At 35.4% G+C, this 25588-nt stretch overlaps 1 protein-coding gene across 9 annotated transcripts in view; it reads left to right on the top strand.

Moving 5' to 3' along the window:
• The window catches only part of EPHA6 (EPH receptor A6), a 938174-nt gene that overhangs the window by 94630 nt on the left and 817956 nt on the right, over positions 1 to 25588 (top strand). The window contains exon 3 of one of the 9 annotated variants that reach the window (XM_070455032.1): positions 7416 to 7492. The exons of the other annotated variants lie outside the window; for them this stretch is intronic. Within the exon in view, the coding sequence (XP_070311133.1) occupies positions 7416 to 7492 (77 nt within the window). The remainder of the gene's footprint in view (positions 1 to 7415; positions 7493 to 25588) is intronic. 9 annotated transcript variants of the gene reach the window in all.

The raw sequence follows: 25588 nt of genomic DNA, 5'->3' as shown, positions 1-25588 counted from the left end.
TAAATCCTTCTAGCTATTTATTAATTTACTGATCTTCTTATTGGTAATTGGAATAATTGTGTTTCTCACATGCCTCAGCACAGGTAAACATAATGATCAGACAGAGCTTCTTTCACTCGTGGTTAATGTTTCATAGTCACTGAGCTAAGGAGGGGGAGGATAATAATCCAGTTAGTTGACTGCAAATTGGGGTTCTGTTTTGCATAATCCTGTGGCGGGGAGAAACTGCATGTATAATTTAGAAGAAAATGTAAAAGGTATTATTTGTTTAAGTTAAAGCCTCTTATGTAACAAATTAAATATTATTCTCGTACACATGTCCCTTTAATCCAGGGTGCTTGGATTACTACAAATGATATTAAATGTTATTGGATATCTTCAGAATATTATTGAAAATATTTTGAAAGGAGGCTTAAGTGTTCTTTACCAAAAAAAAAAAAGTTCCACTAATCCTGATGATTACCCTTCATGGCAAATAGATGGGGAAAAAATTAAAATAGTGACAGACTTTATTTTCTTAGGCTCCAAAATCACTATAGACAGTGACTACAGCCATGAAATTAAAAGATGCTTGCTCCTTGGAAGAAAAGCTATGACAAACCTAGACAGCATATTAAAAAAGTGGAAATATCATTTGCCAACAAAGGTCCATATAGTCAATGAAGGAAAGTTACATGGCTCAAAATAGCCTGGAGTTAAAATTCCCTTCTGGGTCCTCCCCATCATTCTATACAAAGCAAAGAACTGTCTCACTGAAGAAAAAAATGAACATTAAGTTTGATTACGCCCAGCTCCCAGCTGGTCCCAGGCTTTGACTGATCTCCAGAATTCCTTGCCCGAGCTGTTTACCCTAAGACAGTAGATTCCCACATATATGCGTATATATACGTACTTTTTTCTTGGGTTAGTGCAGCAGCTCACTAATCTGACTGCTAAGCCTTCTCACCTCATTAAAGGTAAGCTGTTCTTGTAAAGTGCCTGTCTCGTTCTTTTTCTGAACCTCACCGTCTCTAACTCCCTTACCCTACAGTCAAAGCTCTGGTTTTTCTAGTAGCCGTGTATGGATGTGAAATTTGGACTGTAAAGAAGGCTGAGTGCCAAAGAATTGAGGCTTGCAAACTGTGATGCTGGAGAAGACTCTTGAGGGTCACTTGGACACCAGGGAGATCAAACCAGCCAATCCTAAAGTATATTAAACTGAATATTCATTGGAAGGACTGATGCTGAAACTCCAGTACTTTGGTCACTTGTTGGGAAGAGCCAACTCATTGGAAAAGACCTTGATGCTGGGAAAGATTGAGGGCAAGAGGAAAAGGAGGTGATAGAGGATGAAATGGCTGGATGGCATCACTGTCTCAATGGACATGAGTTTGTTCAAACCCTGTGAGATTGTGAAGACAGGGAAGCCTGGCATGCTACAGTCCATAGGGTTGCAAAGAGTCATACATGACTGAGTGACTTAACAACAACAACAACAATCTTGATGATAGCTTTTTTACAGGGAAAGTATAGAATTTTCTTTTTAAGATCCTCAATTCAAAGTAATTGCAAGTTAAGTTATAATCAAGATAGAGGAATAAAGAATAAGAAAGTGAATACAGTGTATATAAGAATATAGAAAACAGGGACAGAAAGAGAAGGGGCTTTTGAGGTACAGAGATATAATCTGTGTGTCTGTGATCACAAACATAGAAAGAAATGTTTGGTTTTGGAAGTTCTTTATTATCTGGATAATTTGATGGTTTTAGAAGTTTTACAAAAAGGATTTTTGCCACATGAATAGGCTCTGGTGTGTGCCAGTGCGATTAAGCATCCTATTCATCTCTGTCAGTCATGGCCCTTCAAAGACTGATTTCAAAGAATTACTGCTTATGAGCGGGAGGACATAAGGAAACATTTGAAAGAACAACTGATTAATGACATTATTACAGAGTACTGTAACTATTATGCAAAACCTACAGTGTTGTGTGAACAAAATGAAAAGCTAGAATATCCATGGATTTCCATGTTCTGAGTCTTAGCCTGAAAAATGTGTTAATATGTCAGGCCACCGATTGATGATAAACTTGACTGCATGGCTAAATTGGAAATGGTGATCAGTATTGATTCTAACTACACATTTGGCTGGGAGTAGAAAAGAATTGTATCATTTCTATTGTGACATTTTGTGTCTAGAGGGAGCATGTTAGGAGAGGCTAGAACTCATGGAGAATGAAGCCTTCAGTAAGACAATACAGTTTTTATCAATTCATGAGACTCCCATCAGCCTGGAGGTACTGAAGTACTCTGCTTGGGCTTCTTAGATAAACCCAAAGTATATTCGTGGAACTTGCAGCAGGCCTAAATACTAGAGTATGCTAAATACTTGAGTATGAGGAAAGAGTGCCTATACTGGGAAAGGGAAAAAAAATTGGTGTGTGTGTGTAGATTGATAGATAGTCAAGAAAGTTATATATAGGTACATTAAAGCAGATATTTCAGAACTGCATGCATAACACAACCTTTTTTAACCTTAAAATAACACCTGCCAAAATTATTGGCCATATAAAGTGAAAGTGAAGTTGCTCATTCGTGTCTGACTCTTTGTCACCCCGTGGACTGTAGCCTGCCAGGCTCCTCTATCCATGGGATTTTCTAGGCAAAAATACTGGAGTGGGTTGTCATTTCCTTCTCCAGGGGATCTTCCTGACCCAGGGATCAAACCCAGGTCTCCTGCATTATAGGCAGACTCTTTCCTATCTGAGCCACCAGGGAATCACACATTGGTCATGTATATATACACACACACATATACCTACACATAAATATGTATATATATATGGACAATTTACATATAGTGATAGAAAATACTTGGTGAGTGACCTCAAATTTATTATACTGTGGTAATTCAATTGCTTACTGAATTCAGGGTTGGTTTGAGAGAACTCTGGGAGAAAATGATTTTTTATTTTATTTTTTACTATATATCTTCTTATTTAAAAAGTAGAATTATAGATGATATTCACATTCATTTTCCTGTCTTTTTAATAAGTAAGGGAAATGCTTAGACTTCTAAAAAGGGACATAAATATTAAAATTTTGGTTGTCAAAACAGAATAAAAATAAAACTACATGATTTATAACAAACTTAGATTGAAAAGAAAGTGAAAGTAAGTCGCACAGTCGTGTCTGACTCTTTGTGATTCCATGGACTGCAGCCTGTCCCATTCCTCTGTCCATGGAATTCTCCAGGCAAGAGTACTAGAATGCGTTGCCGTTTCCTTCTCCAAGGGGTCATCCCGACCTGGAGATCGAACCCAGGTCTCCCACATTGCAGGCAGATTCTTTACCAGCTGAACCGCAGTTCAGTTCAGTTCAGTGGCTCAGTCGTGTCTGACTCTTTGAGACCCCATGAACCGCAGCACACCAGGCCTCCCTGTCCATCACCAACTGCCAGAGTTCACCCAAACCCATGTCCGTTGAGTCAGTGATGCCATCCAACCATCTCATCCTCTGTCACCCCCTTCTCCTCCTGCCCTCAATCTTTCCCAGCATCAGGGTCTTTTCAAATGAGTCAGCTCTCTTCTCATCAGGTGGCCAAAGTACTGGAGTTTCAGCTTCAACATGAGTCCTTCCAATGAACACCCAGGACTGATCTCCTTTAGGATGGACTGGTTAGATCTCCTTGCAGTCCAAGAGACAGTCAAGATTCTTCTACAGTATCACAGTTCAAAAGCATCAATTCTTTGGCGCTCAGCTTTCTTTATAGTCCAACTCTCACATCCATGCATGACTACTTGAAAAACTATAGCCTTGAATAGACGGATCTTTGTTGACAAAGTAATGTCTCTGCTTTTTAATATGCTGTCTAGGTTGGTCATAAGGGAAGCCCAAACTTACATTGAAGGGACAACAAGAGCTTTCCTGTGTTGCCAAGTTGATAATGCCGGTGTCTTGATCCTTAGGGGGAAAAAGGTAGAAAGGGATGTGCTACATAATTCTTCTTGCCAAGGAAAAAAATGAGGATATAGGCTTCATTTTCTGGCTGCAAGTCTACAAGTATAATTATAATTTTCAAGAGTTTTGAAGTGACCACTGATCAATTTCCAACAAGTCATAGTGAATATTAGTGTTATAAAATATTTGAATATGCTGTTATATTCACTAATATGCATTTATGTGTCAGATTCTGCCAACCATGTCTTAAATATAGAGGGTATATAGTACCCTTTTTCTTTTGGTAAATAGAAAAGTTGGAAATTGCCCTGAAAAGTACTTGTTACCTATTGTGCTTATAAGAAAAATACTAGGAATTAAAGACACTGCATTTTACTAGTAAGTGGGATGATTATGCCGGTGTCATAAAACTTATTACTAATTTAACATAGCAGAGTATTATGTTGAAAGAGAATAAAAAAGGAGAAAAAGTCGTGAAAGGTCTAGGGTAGTGGATACCTCTTGGAATTCTTTAACATTATGTAGGAATCCTGCATTGGGTAGAATGGACACACTTGCTGTTAAATTGAGCAGATATTTATCAGAAAATTATTTTAAAATTTTTGTTTATTTTTAATTGAAACGCAGTTGATTTACAATGTTACACTAATATAGAAAGATATTTTTAAAGCAGTGGGTGTTCCGTTTTGTTTAGTAGGAAAACAACAACCTCCCTAGTTAATTCAGACAGAGGAATTAAAACAAGCTTTTTACAAATGTGTTAGAAGGACCAGAGAGTAAAAGGGTGAAGTAAATGTATGAAAATACCAGTATCTACAAGAAACTACCATTGTCCCTGGGGCTGACGGGGTATAAACGTTAAATGGTTAGCCAGAGCCCCATGTTGGAGTGCTGCTATTGAAACTACCGACTGTCCATTTTCCAGCAAGCCAGGAGTCACACTCCTCCTAAATCTAAAGGGATCTTGTAGCCCAAGTGGACTACTTGTAGTGGACTGCTGAAACTGTTGGACTTATCTATGCCATGACTGGAATCCACAACTCAGCTGTTGCTTCTGCATTGCCTGGAGCCAGAGCCAGTGAGGCTGTGTGGCTGAGACTGCTGAACCTCTCTTTCCTCAGCAGCCTCGTTGATAGGACCTAACTGGAAGTTGGGCTGCAATAGATTCTTAGAAATCACTACCACAGGTACTAATTCCAATTCTGTTCATTAATTCAACAAGTGTATATTGAGTCTCTGTGGGCCACGTACATTTTAAACACTGGAGACTCAGACATGGACATAACACAAAGCTTCTGTTTAACATGGTGCTTACATTTTAGCAGAGGGAGAAAGAAAATAATTAAATACATTACTATAATGTAAAGCGGGCTTCCCTCATAGCTCAGTTGGTAAATCATCTGCCTGCAGTGCAGGAGACCTGGGTTCTTTTCCTGGGTCAGGAAGATCCCCTGGAGAAGTAAATGACAACCCACTCCAGTATTCTTGCCTGGAGAATCCCATAGACGGAGGAGCCTGGCAGGCTACAGTCCATGGGATTGCAAGAGTCGGATTCAACTTAGCAACTAAACCATCACCACCATAATATAAAATGATGATAAGCACTTAGAAGAAATAATGAGAGAGGAGTGACAGACTAATGGTGAAATGGTGCTGAATTTGGGCAAGATTTCATTGATAAAGTAATATTTGAGCAAACCTTAAAGAAAAAAATGATGCATGAGCTATATGAGTTGCAGAGAGGAGTATTCTTGGGAGAACCAACATCTGGTACAGAACCTTTCAAGCTTGAATGATTGATAGGTGTGAGGAAAAACATGAAAGCCAGCATGGTTAGTGCAAAAGGAGGAAGGGTAAGAGTTGTAGGAATTCAGGACATAGAAGTGTCTCTCCTCTTTGCTTCTGTATTAATGACAGTTAACTCCTTTGATTCAGATATTCTATGGAACCTTCTTTTAGAGATTGTTCAAATGGTACAGCAGAAATTTTTAGTTACTTGCCAGGATCCCAGCAGTGGTAATACTTCTAAATTTGATGTACAGGATGCTGATATGCATGAAGCTTCTGCCAAATAAAATTAGCTCTTTTAGAAATGAAAATATTCTACTTGTTAAATTCACATTGTGAACAGATAATAACACTGACAAAAAGGCATTAAAACTAGTGTTCTTGTTCATGCTGATAGCACTGTCTATATTGAAAAGCAAATACATACCACAAACCATAATACCAACAACATTCTTTCCTACTCTTAACATTTTTATAAGAGTCTTGCTTAGGGAGTGGAAAAAGTACAAGTGACATGTGCTTGAAGATGTTAATTGCCTAGTTATTTAACATTTCTAAGAGAACAGAGAAAAATGGATTTAGAATTCAAAGTACATTAATATTTATGATATTGCAAATAGAGTTTCATTAAATCATAGATGTTTGATGGGGACTTGGGTCTATTAAAAACTTCAAGGTCTTCAGATCTTTTCTGTTCTATGCATAATTTTATAGGAATATGTTGTTTTAAAATTCATCGAACATTATTTTACATGTGATATAGAGTGTTCACCCTGTGTTTGACTTTTTTTATTTAATTGTAGCTTTTAATGTTCAGAATTATTAGCCTGAGCATGCAGTTACTCAATCCATGGCACTGGGCTTAATCATCCAGAATCCTGAATTCATCAAATTAAGGGTGAAAAACAGATTAAAAATCATATGTAATATTATTATATCTTTCTGCAAAGAAAGTAAGCACAAATTTAGTATTTATGTTATCTAAACCAAACTAGGTATTTTATAGTTCTGTGGCCCTGAGTTCTACAATGATAAATATTCTTGAAATGAAATCTCTCAGTGTGTTTTGTTACTTGAAAAAAAACAAAAAACTCATAGCATGTAGGAAAGAAGACTATTAGTTATGCTTATTAGGGTTTTCTTACTGTTATAGGAATCACCAAGAATGACAACCTGTATTTAAATCTTTAAATACAGATTTAAATCTGTACAGCTTTAAATCTATACAGATTATCCTAAGATGAAAATTTGATTTTAATTTACTATATAGATGAGTCAGTCTTTTTAAATAGTAAATTTTTAGGCTACACAAGTAATGGATTTTATCATAGATTACCTACAAATCATAGAATCTCATGTTTTGATTTTTAAAATCTTACAAATTTATTCTAATCTATATACAAAGATTAGCATAGTTCACAACTTGAAATTATATTTTATATAGTTTGAATATGTAAGGTCTGATAAGTATAGATTAAATTGAGAAATAACTGGGAAACACACTGAATTACCAAAATATTATTTTTCTTTCCTTTCTTTTCCTTTTTAAAATTAATGAATTATCCAGATTAATTTACCAGGAAATTGCTATGCATAGCTGCAAGAGACAGGTGGCAGGCAAGATAACTTCCATTTCCCCTACTTTGTCTCTCTCTCTCCCTCTTTTTTTCTTTTTACTTTTATTTCTGCAGATCCTGCAGTCTCAGATTTCCACTCTGTTCTGAGACCAACACTGTATGTGAAGTGGCTCAAGTGTCAGCCATCTTTGGTAAGTTTTACTTAAATTCGGGCTTTTGTCTTCCCTGATTCTCAGTTTCTTTACTCTTACAAGCCTATTTTTCATGCTTCACACCTATTCCACATTACATCAAAACCTTCTTATGCCATGTACTTGCCTATTGAGCATCTTGAACACTCTGCCAGTGAAGGAACTTGTATCATGGTTATTCCACTCTAGACATCCTGACATGGCATGTGCTCTTGGCGCTTATACTCCTTTTTAAGCATATCTTTGTGTCTTTGCTCTTTTGTCTATAATTTCCAGGTACATAATCTGTTCTTTGTTTTAATTTCCTATGTTGCTTCTTGTGGTCCATAGGGCTATCTAGCAGCAGAAATATCTGTGGTAGTTGGCTTAGGACAACCAGTGAGTTAGGAATTAAGAGTTTTCAAGACATTGTTTTTTTTCTCTGTAAACTTTATAGTACAGAAAGGCAGTCTAGAATTTGGGTTACTAGAAGTAAATAGGAGAAACTAGGACATGGGAAAGGATGGAGATTATGAGAAAGGACACAAGTTCTGCAAGGATAAAATTATCCGTCTAAGTTTTCGAGACACTGAAGTTTCAGAGAACTGGATTCCTGTTAGGAGTGGCAGGCAGCAGAGGAGGAGGGAATTGGCACTGAGGAAATAAGGGATGCTCATGGACAAAAGTAGGCCTCTAAGTTGGGTTCATAGAAGATGACTTCCTACTGTCCTACTCTTGATAAAATGTCGTGAGAGGTGTATTTAGCACTTTTAGATATATGATTAGAAAATTTTACCATAGACACTTTGAATGCAATTATTTGAAGACTAATCATTGAAATATTTTACCTTACTTCTTAACATTTATTATTCACCCATTATGTTAAAGGGATGATTTTAGATATTATTATATACACCATTGAAAAATGTTTACTTTAATTTGATTATTCAGATTATCTGTAAATTATGATAATGGAAAGTTAAAAGCCAGATTTGTTAGATTCAGGGGTCTTGCAGCTATTGCTAAACATTTACTAAACTTTTATCTATTGTTGATAACAAGCAAACATATTATTTTTATATTTTCTCATGAGGTTTTATAATTGCTTCATTTTCTCTTTTATTTGCATTGATATTGTCTTTTGTTTGCATTTATACTCTTAATTTTAGTATTTTCATTATTTTTGTTTCATTCATTATTTTCAAAATGACATATTTTCATTATGTCAGATTTTGAAAGAGATTCAGGGATACCTTATGTTTCTGATTTTCTAAAATTAGTGGTTATTTTATTATTGATTTTAGACATCCAGTAGACTCTCCTTCAAATTATGTATTTGGTGTAATTTAATAAAATAATTTATAATATATACTGAGATCTGTACAACCTTGGAAAAATAACAAAGCTCAACACCGTTCAAATAGATTTTTTTTGTAATTTTCTCTTTTATGAATCTGTATCATATTATGTATAATTTTGCCCCAAAGACCAGTTTAGTCTTATTTAACAGTTTCTATTTTTTCTTATAAATAAAGGAATAAAATTTAATTACTACAGAATTTTTCAAAGTGTTTCAGATATTTCACCAGAGATTTCTCATGTCCTATTATCAATGGAATATGGCAAAGTGAAATACTCACTGATTTATATGTATTTTATATGATTCAGTTTTATATTGAATATTTCTCATATTTTCTGTGCTTGGATAGCTTATTCAGTAAGTAGGGTAAAATTATATTTCTTCATTTTTATCTATACATATTTCAACAATTTTCATTGTATATTCTGAGGTAACAGTACCTATCTGTTATTAATGGAGAGTCCATAAAGTTCAGTGGAATCTGGGGGCAGCTAGCATGGAGGTGGGTTGGATATGAGAGTTTGGATATGAAAGGATTGTTGTAAAAAGCGATAAGTAGGTATTTGAATTTTTTTTTGAAGTTTTACAATGAAGAAAGCATTTTTCCCCTATGTTCTTATTGTAAACCACTGATGACTTTGAGAGGAAAAGCTATTTCAGTTTATTTGGAGGCACTGTGAAATAAAAGGATCATCTTAATCTGGTTTTAAGGGGATAGCTTTGTTGACGTTAATCTACTATGAGCCAGAAATAAAGTTTTCAGAGATTTGTAAAGTAATTGAAGCAGCTGGGAAAGATAAAGAATAGGAGCCAAAGGTCTTTTGCTTCATATTGATTCAGTTAGGGAACAATATAGTCTAAGATTTTAGCAATAGACACAGAGGGGTGTAGACAAACTTTTGATAGCAGATACAGTATTTTCATGTTAACTGATTGATTTTGTTCTGTTGTTACCTTTTTATAAAAGTAAATAGTTTGGAGAGGTTTTTTGTCAGGACAGAGCTAAATATGTTAACTTCTGAAATAATTTGTTTTTAAGTTAATATAGTTAGTGTGCATGAGGATTATTTGGGTACACTTCTCAGATAATTAAGAAAAAAGGTGATAATTTTTTAAAATTACTTAAACTAGTGCACTAGATGTATAAACTTTGCCTTAGTTTTCAAAATCAAGTACTTGTGAAAAATTCAGGGATAAAGGAAAATATAATATGAATTTTGTTTCATAAATATATTTCAATACTTGTTTGATTGGATTTTATTCTTTCCTCTATTAGTCATTTGGAAATGACTAATACACACATGTAAGATATTAAGCTGATTGTACAACACACGTATGTTTGTAGTAAAAGTTAACAGTATACATTTGAGTTTTGCTCACTAAATTTATTTATATTTTACTTCTTTCTGGACAGGATGTGAGGCAACTGATCATAATACTGTGCTTTCTATGTGAACTACTTTATAACATTGAAACTAAAGATGAGATAACTTTAATATATTGTAAATTTTACATCTTAAGAAGCCTTCACAGTGCCTTTTATGTTAAAGGTGCATAATATGTTTTTTATATAAATAAAAGAGGTCAAACAATATGACCAATCTCACTGAACCTGTAACTCAATCAATAGTTATTTAACTATTAGAGTTCTTAATAGATAACTCTAGATAGGAGTCTGAATATTGATTTTGCTGCTGTATGCTTGACCTTAAGCAGGGTCCTGTTTGTCTCTGGGTGTATATTTCTTCAATCACACAATGTAGGAGTTGGTCTAGATATAATTTAAGCTTCTATCATTCCATCTGGTGTCTGTGAATAACCAATTTGTGCTTGCACGCTCACAAGAATAGTTAACTTGTTAATTACTGATGATGCCTGATCCATCTCTAGATAATTCTGAATGCCAGTTAAGTGTTTCCTATACTGAGTTAAAGTATGTCTTCCTAAGTTTTGTGTTATTCATAAGTGTGCTAAGTGAGCCCTTAGTATATTCATAGAAATTATTGATGAAAGTAGTATAGAAAACTGTACAGGGTATTTTGTTATGATCACATTTTTTAACAACAAAAATATCTGTTAATCCACTTTTAAATCAGTACCTTTTGGATGTGGCCATTAAATTCATAGTAATCAATTAATTGTCCTTGTGGTTCAGCCAATTTGTCTCCATTGTGCACGGAAGGACATCACATAAACTTGACAGATGCCTTGCAAAGTCTTGATCCATTTGATGGCTGCATTTTCTAGGAAGGAAGGAAGAAGCAAAGTACCTAGGGAGAGAAGGAAAAATAGAATGGAGGAAGGAAAGAAGGAAGAAATTAAATTGTGTAGCTAAGATTTACTAATAGAAAATCTTTAGGGTTGTTTGTCCTCAAGAATTTTGATTTTATAAATACCATTTTCTCTGCATCATCATTTTCCCCAGATGTTCTGTACTACCTTCCATGCTTAAAACAATGTTTCTTTGTTATCAGGGCATGCATGTTTCACTCCTTCTTCACTTTCTCTGTAGTTTGTAGCTGGTCTTCCTTTTCTTTTCTTGTGGAGGCAGGGGGCTCACTTTTTCACTTGGATGCCTAATGGGAATTCTCAGCACTCTGTCCAAGAAAGAATTATTGATTTTTCTCACACAACAAAAATAAAACAAAATCCTCTTTCTGAAATTTCCCAGTCTCAAGAAATTGGAGCCATGATCCACCCAATTTCTCAGGCAGTAAAGAGTCAGACTTGATCTCTCTCTACCATTAAAATATAAATTCAATTTTAACATTTCCTTTTTCACTACAGCCATCTTAGTCTCTGCCTAGCTATAGCCCTCTAATTGGTCTCTCTTCTTTTTACTTCTTACCTTATTCTCTTGACAATCCTTCCATGGGTTGTCAATTGACAATCCTTCGATGATCCTTCCAAATTATGTCACATTTTGCTGGAAACTTTCAATAGTATCCTTTCACCCTTAGAGCAAAATTCAGAGGATCTTGTCCTGCAAGGCTCTATGTGAATGGACTGGGCTACCTCTCCTGTCTGATCATTTACCCCTCCCTCTACTGTTCTTTCTACTCCGGTCATACTGGCCTTCTTCCTATTCCTTGAACTTGCCTTTAAAGGTTTTCTTTTCTCATTCTTAAATGTTCCTTGGTAAAGTTTTCACATGGCTCTTTCCCACATCATTAGCCAGTTTGCTTCCAAGTATCACCCAGTCTATCTAAAATAACTTTCTGAATTCATTATTTTCTGTCCCCTTACACTCTGTTCTCTTCTCCCTTTGGTGGTGTTCAGTCGCTGATCATGTTTGATTCTTCGAGACACCGTGGACAGCAACACACCTGGCTTCCCTGTCCTTCACCATCTCCCAGAGCTTGCTCCAACTCATGTCCATTGATTCAGTGATGCCATCCAACCACCTCTCCTCCCTAACACTTGTCTGTTTCCCCATAACAATATAAGCTACAAGTCTATCTTTTTTACCCTTCTATACAAAACTCCTGAATCATAGAAGCAGCCTGGTAATCATTGTTACCTGAAACACCATTTTCTCTCAAATGCTGTCTCATTTCCATTGCCTTTGTATTTTGTGATTCTAAATGCCATATTAATTGTTTTACTGTGATATTTTTGCTTAAAATGTGATCATGACGCTTCAACATTTTTCTGAAAATCAAGCTATATTTAGGGAGAAAATGGTGATGCTATTATATTAACATGCTAGCTTTATGAACATTCCACGCACATAGTTAGAAATATTATTTACTAAGCTACAATTTTAAGTCTAATTGAGTATATATTGTAATCTAATTGAGTATATATTATAACCATAAAAATTAAAATATTTGTGTCTGTATCGTGATTGTGGTGATGGTTGAATGGGCATAAGACCATCATATATCTGGCTCATCAAATAGCATATATTAATAATGTACAGTTTTTTGGGAGTATATCAGTCATACGTCAGGAAAGCTATTTAAAAGTAAAATATCAACAGTGAGTTAAATATTTATGACTTTTATTTTGTGATTATAAATCAGAAAGAGGATGCTATTTCTGTTCATTGAAATTAAAGTTTTCAATTCAGGGATGCTAAAACCCCATGATATTCTTTTTCTAATCTTGCTTTAATGAAAACATATGGTCATTTTTTTTTAATGTGAAGGGCTTTAACATCTTAAGAACACTTATTTTAATACAAAAATATGGGTATATGTAGTAAAATATAAAAAGTGTGTACCATCTCTAAGATAGCAGTTTCCTTTGCACATACTCATAGAAGAGAACAGAGAATGTGACCTTTAGTGGTATTTGTAAAAAAATTTTTTTGAAGCAAAAGACACAGAATTAATAAAATCAGAGTTTAACATTTGTTCAAAGGTAATGCTGAGCAAATTCTTGTTGCTTGATATTATTAATCATAACTTTTTTATATGTTTTAAATATTTTTAATTTAAAAAACCAAACCACAATAAGAAAAATGCTCTCAGTATGTCATTTAAATGAATCTATAATCTGGTAATCATTGGCTCTAGTATAACTTAAGTTTGCTGTTAAATATAGGACAGGACAGTTTTTGTTTTTAGACTTCCAAAGGACTTTAGTCTGCTTGTTTTATTGTATAGGTTTAAATGTCTTTTTCACATTATTTCTTCTAATAGCATTTCTTCTAAAGTCATTTGTTTTTCTACCTTCTGTTACCTTTACTTTCCCTGAGTATAGGATGTCTCAGTTTAGATGCCTAGGAACCGGAACACAAGAAATATAAAAATATAGTTATCCTAAAGAAATGTTAAAAATTTAGATAGGGATGAAGTATATATAAATGAAATACAATTAAATTAAGATTTAGTTTCTGAAACTTTCTGTTTTTAACTTCACCATTACTGTCAGTGGTATTAATCTTCTCTCTCTTTTAAAAATTTTTTCCTTATCCCCTTCATTCAGTCATTAAATATACATAGTTTAACCCTTTTATAATGCTGTACATTTTTGCCCTAAAAGAAAATCCTGTCATGTTGAAATGAATAAAATTATTGAAATGAGCCTTTTGGGTAAGTCAGGAACCTAATGCCAGTCAACGGTGAACACAGCAGATTTGTCTTCATGAAATGTATAGCCTAGTGGGAGATAGAGAAAAGTAAACTGAAAATTCTCATATTGGTATAAAAATACCAGGTGGTATGAAATAGTAAGGAAGCACCTGTTGCAATCACAGAGATTATGGGAAGCTGCTTAGGAGAAGTACCATCTAATTGGAGACCTGAAGATTGTGTAGGTCTTTGCCAGATAAAATGTAGAAAGGCAAAAGTTTTTTCAGACATAATCACAAATCCTTAAGAGAGAACACAGTAATTTAAAGAAAGGAAACATGATTAAATATGCTACCAGCATGGATTTTGAGAAAGGGAAAAGCAGTGTAAGATGGAACTAGAGAAGTATCCAAGAGGAGTTTTGAAAGGTCTTGTGTATGCCATATTTAAGAATGTGAATTTTATTCTAAGGGAGTGAGGGAGTCCAATTCTCACAGTGGCTGCAGACCCTGCTCCATCTCACTATGTATTGTTCACTTTATTTATTTATTTTTTGGGGGAAAGAATTCTATAATTTTCCAAACCTGATCATACACCCCCTTCAGCTGTTTACACTTCACCTTCAGAGTGCCTGCTATAATTATAACAAACTGTAAGGTGAAATGTTCAATGTCCGATTCTCCTCCTGGGTCATAATCTGTAAAATAGTAGCCATCAAGTGTCTGATTTATTGCTGTGACCTCAACATCAGTGTCAGTGTCTTTTATATAATAGATGCTCAGTAAGTATGTATTGAATGAATGCTCTATAGAGAGCAAATTTTCAGTAATAAAATAGTTTTCAAGATTAACTAATAATTTAGCTAAAGATAACTAAAAGTCAGTATTGACTTTAACCTTTTTTCCCCCTCATTCTTATCTCCCTGACTGTTTTTAACAAACAATCATTGAGGAATTCCCTTTCCTAAATATTATGATACAAAGTCAGGAATATAAGTGACTTTGTGTGAGGAAGAAATATTAGTATTTTAAGAATTAATGGCTATGGTTCAAGCAAGGTATATTGTAGAGTACAATCAGCAATATTAATTTGTAGCTATTGTCATACATTATTACAACTTAAAAGAAGTTTTACCCTTTATGGATTTCTTGTGTTTCCTAAGTTACATATCAGTTTTCAAATGATTTTTTTATGCCAGTGCAGAAGGTATTGCCAGAGCAGGCCCCCTTCTAAAGTATAATTACAGACTTATGGCTAGTAATTTGTTAACAAATTATCCTAAAAGATTAGAAGAAACTGATGAATTGGAAATAGCTATGTTTTTGCTATTCATAACAATCTGATTACTTTTCTCAATAAATGATGAGTGCTTTTGCATCTAAGAAGGTATTAAGTTATATAAAGGTAAAATGTTTTTAGCTAGAAAAGTAAATATGATTTTAGATACTGTTAGCAGTCATGTTTTTAAAAAACCATTCCAGTTATGATCAGCAACTACACATGTTCTGATAAAAGTATCTAAATTCAGAAAGATCTACTTAGATTTCTGGCTTCAAAACTGAATATTACACTGAAAAATTTATGAAAAAAATTAATTTTAGCTCTTAAAATTGTAGTTCATGGTTTTAAAAGAATAAGAGTTCCAGAGACCCCGACTCAGTCAATTTATGCAGTGTATGAAGAAACTACTTCATGATCTTTGGCACAACTAAATGAAAAGATGGCAGAGTTTGCTAGAGAAACTCTTATTGAAGGATGAAATATATTAACTAGAAAGAAAAGAAAGTTGAGGGAATCTTCTTGTTTGCCAGGGAAAAGGAGATATATGTATGTTCCAGAGCAGAGTTACCGAGTTTGATTTTTTCCCACACACTCCTTTTGAAATAGAAAGTAAAAGAATGTTGAAGAAGGTAACCTAATTTTTTGTGTGTGACATTTGGAGAAAGTTGTGAGCGAGGTTAAAAAAAAAATGCCTTTCAATTTAACAAAATTACATATTCAAATTAGTGGGAAAAAAACATTGTTAAAGAAGGAAAAAACTTTAGATACATATTTTAAATATTTTTGTCAGTAGTGTGTAAATATTAAACATTGGTTCTATGAATGGACTCTGAAAGTTTCTAAAATTTTAGGCTTATGAAAGCATTGGCTTTTGTTGTTTTGGGCCACACTGTGTGGCTTGTGGAACCCTAATTTCCTGACCATTGATTGAACCTGGGCCCTTGGCAATAAGAGCATGGAGTCCTAACCTTTGGAGCACCAGGTGATTCCCAAGACATTGGCTTTTTAAAACTAAAAGCACTGTGAAAAAATAAGATATATATTCTAAAGGAAAATAAGTTAAAAGCTGACCCATGGCAGCTAAAAGTTAATGTAAAAGAAATGCCATATATATTGGAATACTTGTTTTTTTCCTTAAATTATGCATTCCTTTCTTCATGTGTATTAATTATATAAATTTGAATTTTAATAGGATGTTTACTTCTTTGTAAGTGGTGTGTAGTGTAATTTTGGCTAATCCAGTTCATTTATGTTCAAAGAAAACCATTGTTTCCTGGTGGAATCTGTGAAGTAACTATATAATGCACAGGAATGGTTAGATGTAGGTTGAATGGGAGATGAGAGGGAGAAATTCCAGGAACAGCTACTGTTTGCCTACTACTCTACTTATATTTTGAAATTTAATTTTCACAAAAAATTCTGTAATTTATTACTATTTATTTTATAGATTATCATTTCTTTTATAGATAAGAAAGATGAAGCTTGTAAAGTATAAGGAAATATCTTAGACAATACCAGCATTTCTCTTTCAGGGAGTCAAGTTTAAATTAAAATGTATCTCACTTCAGTACATGTTCTTACGTTTATACTTCCATAGCCCTCAGGTGATGTTAGTGATGGTAGCAGTTGCTATAGTAGTAGTTATAGTAATAGTGATAGCACGTGCCTACTGTGCTTGATGTGTGCTTAGCACTTACAATGTTAATTTTATTTAATTAAAAAAAAACCCCTATAAAATATGTACTCTTTTGCCCTTGTTTTGTAGTTGAGAAAAAGAGATTGGGAAATAGAAGAAACCATCATTGTATGGGTGTGTATAGGCTTATGGGATATTAGTGATGCAAGTGGTGAAATGCAGACCTTTAGTAAAAATTAAATATTATAGATACTATGTATTTCAATATAGTTTTAGATACATGTCATCCTTGTTGAGTTCTGAAAGATTATGTAACATTAAAGTTCTAAAGAAAAGAGACAATGGAGACTAGAACTACCCATATTTGTGAATGGATAAAGAATGCTCAATCATCAGAAAAGCAAGACAGTTCCAGAAAAACATCTATTTCTGCTTTATTGACTATGCCAAAGCCTTTGACTGCGTGGATCACAATAAACTGTGAAAGAGACGGGAATACCAGACTACCTGACGTACCTCTTGAGAAATCTTATGCAGGTCAGGAACCAACAGTTAGAACTGGCCATGGGACAACAGACTGGCTCCAAATAGGAAAAGGAGTACGTCAAGGCTGTATATTGTCACCCTGCTTGTTTAACTTATATGCAGAGTACATCATGAGAAATGCTGGACTGGAAGAAGCACAAGCTGGAATCAAGATTGCTGGGAGAAATATCAATAACCTCAGATATGCCGATGACACCACCCTTATGGCAGAAAGTGAAGAACTAAAGAGCCTCTTGATGAAAGTGAAAGCGGAGAGTGAAAAAGTTGGCTTAAAGCTCAGCATTCAGAAAACTAAGATAGTGGCATCCGGTCCCATCACTTGATGGCAAATAGATGGAGACACAGTGGAAACAGTGGCTGACTTTAATTTGGGGGGCTCCAAAATCATTGCAGATGGTGACTGCAACCACTAAATTAAAAGATGCTTACTTCTTGGCAGGAAAGTTATGACCAACCTAGACAGCATATTAAAAAGCAGAGACATTACTTTTTCAACAAAGGTCTGTCTAGTCAAGGTTATGGTTTTTCTAGTAGTCATGTATGGATGTGAGGGAATTTATTCTTTTGAACTATGGTGTTGGAGAAGACTCTTGAGAGTCCCCTGGACTGCAAGCAGATCCAGCCAGTCCATCCTAAAGGAGTTCAGTCCTGAGTGTTCATTGGAAGGACTGATGTTGAAGCTGAAACTCCAATACTTTGGCCACCTGATACAAAGGGCTGACTCATTTGAAAAGACCCTGATGCTGGGAAAGATTGAGGGCAGCAGGAGAACGGGATGACAGAGGATGAGATGGTTGGATGGCATCACCGACTCAATGTACATGAATTTGGGTAAACTCCAGGAGTTGGTGTTGGACAGGGAGGCCTGGCGTGCTGCATTCCATGGGGTTGTAATGAGTTGGACACGACTGAACGACTGAACTGAACTGAAAGAATGGTGTACATGTATTTAAACTTCTGTTGCAGAAGTTCACAGTGGTTGGAGAAACAGTCTCTTCAGCATATGGTTCTGGGAAAAACTGGACAGCTGTATGTAAAAAAAAAAAAAAAAATTGAAACCAGATCATTCTTTCATACCATTCATAAGAATAAGCACAAAATAGATTAAAGACCTACATATGAAATTGGACACTATATAACTCCTAGAGGAAAACAGGCAGAACACTCTCTGATATAAATCATAGCAATATTTTTTGATATTTTTTCTCCAGAATAATGGAAATAAAAACAAAAATAAATGGAACTTACTTAAACTCAAAAGCTTTTGCACAGTAAAGGAAACAATAAACAAAAAGACAGCCCACAGATTGAGAGAAAATATTTGCTAATGATGTGACCAACAAGGGTTTAGTCTCTGAAATTTACAAAAAGCTCATGGTGCTTAAAGGCATCCAAACAAACAACTCGATCAACAAATGAACAGAAGACCTAAATAAACTTTTCTCCAAAGAAGACATACAGATGGCCAAGAGGCACATGAAAAGATGTTCTACATCACTAATGATTAGAAAATTGCAAATCGGAACTACAGTGAAATATCACCTCACACCAGCCATGATGGCTCTCATCAGAAAATCCCCAAACAATAAATGATGGAGAGTGTACGAAGAGAGAGGAATCTTCCTACACTGTTGATGGAAATGTAAATTGGTACAACTAATATGGACAACAGTATGGAGGGACTTTAAGAAACTAAAAATAGAGCTACCATTTGACCCTGCAATCCCACTCCTGAGAATATATCTGGTGAAAAACAGAATCCAAAAGAATACATGCACCCCAATGTTCATTGCATCAATCTTTGTGATAGCCAAGACATGGAAGTAACCTAAATGTTCATGAACAGAGAAATGGATAAAGATGATATAGTACATATATATGTAGTGAAGTATTACTCAGCCATTAAAAATGACATAATGCCATTTGGGGCAATATGAATGGACCTAAAGAGTGTCATACTGAATGAAATAAGTCAGACAGAAGGAGAAATATCTTAGACGTCTGTTATATGTGGAGTCTAAAAAGAAATGATACAAATGAATTTACAAAGCAGAAAGAGACTCACAGAATGAGCTTATGGGTGTTCTGGTGAAGGGATATTTAGGGAGCTTGTGATGGACATGTACACATTGCTATTTTTAAAATGAATAGCCAAGACCTACTATATAGCACATGAAACACTTCAATTTTTTGTGGCAGCCTGGATGGGAGATGGGATTGGGGGGAGTATGGATACATGTATATGCATCCCTGGGCCCCTTCACTGTTCACCAGAAACTATAACACTGTTAATGTGCTATACTCCAATACAGAATAAAAAGTTTATTATGAAAAAGAATGATGTACACGTACTGAACTTCTTGGTTCCAAAGCGAACAGTCTTAGGGAACCTATACACATCAGTTTTTAAAAAACAGGTGTCTTGCTGGAGATAAAGAAAAATGTTGATTTTGACCTGTGCAGAAGAGAAAGAATAAAAGCATAATTGATAATTCTTATAATAGTAAATTCTATTTGAATGCAGAGTTCCAAAGAATAGCAAAGAGATATCAGAAAGTCTTCCTCAGAGACCAATGCAAAGAAATAGAGGAAAACAATAGAATAGGAAAGACTAGAGATCTCTTTGGGAGTAGGCAATGGCACCCCACTCCAGTACTCTTGCCTGGAAAATCCCATGGACAGAGGAGCCTGGTAGGCTGCAGTCCCTGGGGTCATTGACTTGGACATGTCTGAGCGACTTCACTTTCACTTTTCACTTTCATGCCTTGGGGAAGGAAATGGCAACACACTCCAGTGTTCTTGCCTGGAGAATCCCAGGGACGGGGGAGCCTGGTGAGCTGCCATCTATGGGATCGCACAGAGTTGGACACTGAAGCGACACTGAAGAGACTGAAGCGATTTGGCAGCAGCAGCAACAACAGCAGCAGCAGAGATCTCTTCAAGAAAATTAGAGATGCCAAGGGAACATTTCGTATGAAGATGGGCTCAATAAAGGACAGAAATGGTATGGACCTAGCAGAAGCAGAAGATATTAAGAAGAGGTGGCAAGAATACACAGAAGAACTGTACAAAGAATATCTTCACGACCCAGATAATCACGATAGTGTGATCAGTCACCTAGAGCCAGATATCCTGGAATGTGAAGTCAAGTGGGCCTTAGGAAACATCACTATGAACAAAGCTAGTGGAGGTGATGGAATTCCAGTTGAGCTATTTCAAATCCTAAAAAATTGATGTGATGAAAGTGCTGCACTCAATATGCCAGCAAATTTGGAAAACTCAGCAGTGGCCACAGGACTGGAAAGGGTCAGTTTTCATTTCAATCCCAAAGAAAAGCAATGCCAAAGAAAGCTCAAACTCCCGCACAATTGCACTCATCTCACACGGTAGCAAAGTAATGCTCAAAATTCTCCAAGCCAGGTTTCAGCAATACGTGAACTGTGAACTTCCGGATGTTAAAGCTGGTTTTAGAAAAGGCAGAGGAACCAGAGATCAAATAGCCAACATCCGCTGGATCATCAAAAAAGCCAGAGAGTTCCAGAAAAACATCTATTTCTGTTTTATTGAATATGCTAAAGCCTTTGACTGTGTGGATCACAATAAACTGTGGAAAATTCTGAAAGAGATGGGAATACCAAACTACGTGACCTACCTCTTAAGGATTCTGCATGCAGGTCAGGAAGCAACAGTTAGAACTGGACATGGAACAACAGACTGGTTCCAAATAGAAAAAGGAGTACATCAAGGCTGTAAATTGTCACCCTGCTTGTTTAACTTATATGCAGAGTACATCATGAGAAACGCTGGGCTGGAAGAAGCACAAGCTGGAATCGAGATTGCCAGGAGAAATACCAATAACCTCAGCTATGCAGATGACACCCCCTTTATGGCAGAAAATGAAGAACAACTAAAGAGCCTCTTGATGAAAGTGAAAGCGGAGAGTGAAAAAGTTGGCTTAAAGCTCAGCGTTCAGAAAACTAAGATCATGGCATCTGGTCCCATCAGTTGATGGCAAATAGATGGAGACACAGTGGAAATAGTGACTGACTTTAATTTTTGTGCTCCAAAATCATGGCAGATGGTGATTGCAGCTATGAAATTAAAAGATGCTTACTCTTTGGAAAGAAAGTTATGATCAACCTAGACAGCATATTAAAAAGCAGAGACATTACTTTGTCAACAAATGTCCGTCTAGTCAAGGCTATGGTTTTTCCCATGGTCATGCATGGATTTGAGAGTTGGACTATAAAGAAAGCTGAGCGCTGAAGAATTGATGCTTTTGAACTGTGTTGTTGGAGCAGACTCTTGAAAGTCCCTTGGACTGCAAGAAGATCTAGCCAGCCCATCCTAAGGGGAATCAGTCCTGGGTGTTCATTGGAAGGCCTGATGTTGAAGCTGAAACTCCAGTGCTTTGGCCACCTGATGCAAAGAGCTGATTGGTTTGAAAAGACCCTGATGTTGGGAAAGATTGAAGGCAGGAGGAGAAGGGGACAACAGAGGATGAGACGGTTGGATGGCATCACTGACTCAATGGATATGAGTTTGCGTAAACTCCAGGGGTTAGTGATGGACAGGGAAGCCTGGCAATCTGTGGTTCATGGGCTTGCAAAGAGTTGGACACGACTAAGCAGCTGAATTGAACTGATAATAATAAATGCATGGAGTAGTTGGCACGCATCCTCTTTTAGGCTTTTCCTTTTCTGTGTCGTCTTTGTTGCTTTTGGCAATATGACTTAGTAGTGTTGTTGGCTTTACTTAATAGGTTAATTAATAATCCTGCTGTTTTCTAAGGTCTTAGGAAACAATATATATAAAATATCTTTTTTGAAGGAATCATAGGGAAAACAAGGGACCATGGGAAAGAAGAGATATGGACTCCAGTATAGAGTGACTAATGAGTAGGAGAGTGAAAGAGCTGTCCTCAAATGGTGGGAAGTAAATTGGGTCTAATATGTCAGAATAAATGAAGACTGTGCTTTTGATTAAAAGATTTATTACTACCTGTGGAGATTATTATTATTATTTAGGCCTCCAGAGCAGAGGGTCTATAAGTTCAAAATACTGGACTATCAAATACAAGAAGCCTCACAATTGCAGAGAGTCAATTTTTATAACTTAATAAAATGTGCATAATGAAAAATCAGTATATTAATTGACTATAAGCTAATGCTTAGTAGTCTACAAAAGTGTGGGAGATTTTGTATTTGTGCATCACTACCATACCATTCAGTTCAGTTCAGGTCAGTCGCTCAGTCATGTCTGACTCTTTGTGATTAATTGTCTTCAATTTTATGATCAGAGTTAAAGGATAGTTTTTCTAACACACTCTTATTCTCTTACATAGTTTCTTTCAAACTTTTTTCCCCCCATCAGTTCAGTTCAGTTCAGTCGCTCAATCGTGTCCAACTCTTTGCAACACCATGGATTGCAACACACCAGGCTTCCCTGTTTATCACCAATTCCTGGAACCTGCTCAAACTCATGTCCATTGAGTTGATGATGCCATCCAACCATCTCATCCTCTGTTATCCCCTTCTCTCCTGCCTTGAGTCTTTCCCAGTATCAGGGTCTTTTCCAATGCATCAGCTCTTCGCATCAGGTGGCCAAAGTGTTGGAGTCTCAGTTTCAGCACCAGTCTTTCCAATGAATATTCAGGACTGGTTTCCTTGAGGATGGACTGGTTGGATCTCCTTGCAGTCCAAGGAACTCTCAAGAGTCTCCTCCAACACCACAGTTCAAAAGCTCAATACTTCAGCACTCAACTTTTTTTATGGTCCAACTCTCACATCCAAACTTGACTACTGGAAAAACCATAGCTTTGACTAGATGGACCTTTGTTGACAAAGTAATGTCTCTGCTTTTTAACAGGCTGTCTAGGTTTGTCATAGCTTTTTTCCAAGGAGCAAACGTCTGTTAATTTCATGGCTGCAATCACCATCTGCAGTGATTTTGGAGTCCAAGAAAAGTTTCTGCTTAGATAGAGCAATTTTTGTATTGTACACACAAAAATCATATTTAGAAAATCATAGAAATAACACGTATCCTTACTATTTGCTATACTTTTTTCTGTCTTCTCTTCTCCCCATTCTCTCTCCCTTCCCCTCTCTCCATATCTCTCACTTGCCCTCTCTCCCCCCATCTCTACAGTCAAGATCTGCTAGTCTTCCTATGGCACAAACATGGTTAATATATTCAAAATATTTTCAGTGCATGGATATCGGAGCACCAAAATTTATGATTTATGGATAAATAATTGCTACTAAATTTATAAATATGTTGAAGGTTAAGATAGGTTTTGAACGCATAAAGCAACTTATGCTCTACTCTTCCAACTGGATAAAATCTCAATTAAATTTTTCATAATAAATTTCTGTAGCCTAATGTTATGAAAATATGAAGAAGTATACCTTTAAATCCTTAGCTTTAAGATTTCAAAAGTTGGGCTGTAATAAATTATGAGAAATTATACTGTCAGTAATAGTTAATATATGAAGATACTGCCTGTTGGCTATAATGTCTTCATGTTTCAGTGATGGAAGGTAGCATGCTGTAAACAATGAAATGAATAGGAAATTCATTAAAAACAATTTTGTTTACAATTTTTTACTCTGGGACTTGAGTTTATGATTTTTTTTGAAATTGAGTTTTAACATTTTAGGTAAATTTATTTGGCTTTAATCTTCTTTTAGTGAAGATGAATATATATTTTACTTCTCTCTTTTTTTATATATATATTTTACTTCTCAAACATGGGTTTGGAGTATGTATAAAGTTGGAGGAAGATATCACTCTAATTTTCTTAAAAATCAGATGATTTAGATATATTTACGGAGTCTAAAAATAACTTAATCCAAACTTGTAGCAACTCTTCTCAAAGGGATTTGGTAACAGAGCATTTTTTTCAGGTTCCTATTCGGAAGTTTAATGTTTAAGCTTATAAAGCAAATGACCAAATGATACAATTTCCATTATACCCTACTGAAAAAAATATTTATGGATATAAAACTTTTAAATTCCTTATTATTGTATCATTGGGACTATAATATGTTATGCTGTCTGTACCATGGTAGACAGTTAACTATTTTAAATTATTTTTTAAAAAAAATGATTGATCATTTTGTAGGGTTAAGCAGAAATTGTTTTGATTTTATGAAATAACACTTTCAAAATTATTTAGTGTTTTCAGAGATTGGTTTACCTAATATGTTTTGCTAGTCATTATTCTAGTTGTATGGTCAGTTGTGCCTGCTAAGTCACCTCAGTTGTGTCTGACTCTGTGTGACCTTATGGACAGTAGTCTGCCAGGCTCCACTGTTATGGGATTCTCCAGGCAAGAATACCGGAGAATATTTAGTAGTATTTAGTACTTAGTAATATTTACCTATTTGTGTTGAAAAATGTTTTGATTCCAGCTTATAATTTCAATTCAGTTCAGTCGCTCAGTCGTGTCCAACTCTTTGTGACCCCATGAACTGCAGCACACCAGGCCTCCCTGTCCATCACCACGTCCCGGAGTTTATCCAAACTCATGTCCATTGTGTCGGTGATGCCATCCAACCATCTCATCCTCCGTCATCCACTTCTCCTCCTGCCTTCAATCTTTCACAGCATCAGGGTCTTTTCAAATGAGTCAGCTCTTCGTATCAGGTGGCCAAAATATTGGAGTTTCAGCTTCAACATCAGTCCTTCCAATGAACACCCAGGACTGATCTCCTTTAGGATGGACTGGTTGGATCTCCTTGCAGTTCAAGGGACTCTCAAGAGTCTTCTCCAACACCACAGGGGTAACCAAAAACTAACTGTAGTGATTTGAAAGTGTAATGTGAGTTTTGCTTCATTACTTATGTCACATTCTTATGTACTTAATTTTCTGATTAGTAAACAGGTTTCTATGGGGACAGAAGGGTTTCTTTTCTATAACACTAAATGGATTTAATATATTCTTAAATTAGTTCTTAAAGTAAATTAAGTAAACAAGGAAACACTACTTTAATGAAATATGCATATCACACTTTCTTAGTATATGCAGGTAAATTTTATAGTTAACATAAAACCAAATCTAAGTTATTCTTATTCATTATACTACATTATTCATAAATACAATATAGGCAACAATAGAATATAGTTGTTTTTGGTAAATGTCTAATTGAAAAACTGCCTAGTTTTTTCAAGGCTAAGGATATGTTATATTTTTATATTAATAACAGTAGTAAATAATTAGTAAATTAGAATACTAATATGAAAACTGGGGAAAGTATGAGGGAGTATAATGAACT

Source organism: Odocoileus virginianus, chromosome 25 (genome assembly GCF_023699985.2).
Source record: "Odocoileus virginianus isolate 20LAN1187 ecotype Illinois chromosome 25, Ovbor_1.2, whole genome shotgun sequence".
NCBI classification, from domain to species: domain Eukaryota; kingdom Metazoa; phylum Chordata; class Mammalia; order Artiodactyla; family Cervidae; genus Odocoileus; species Odocoileus virginianus.
Note: the sequence above shows the minus strand (reverse complement) of the source record. Positions and strands in the feature narration are given on the sequence as shown.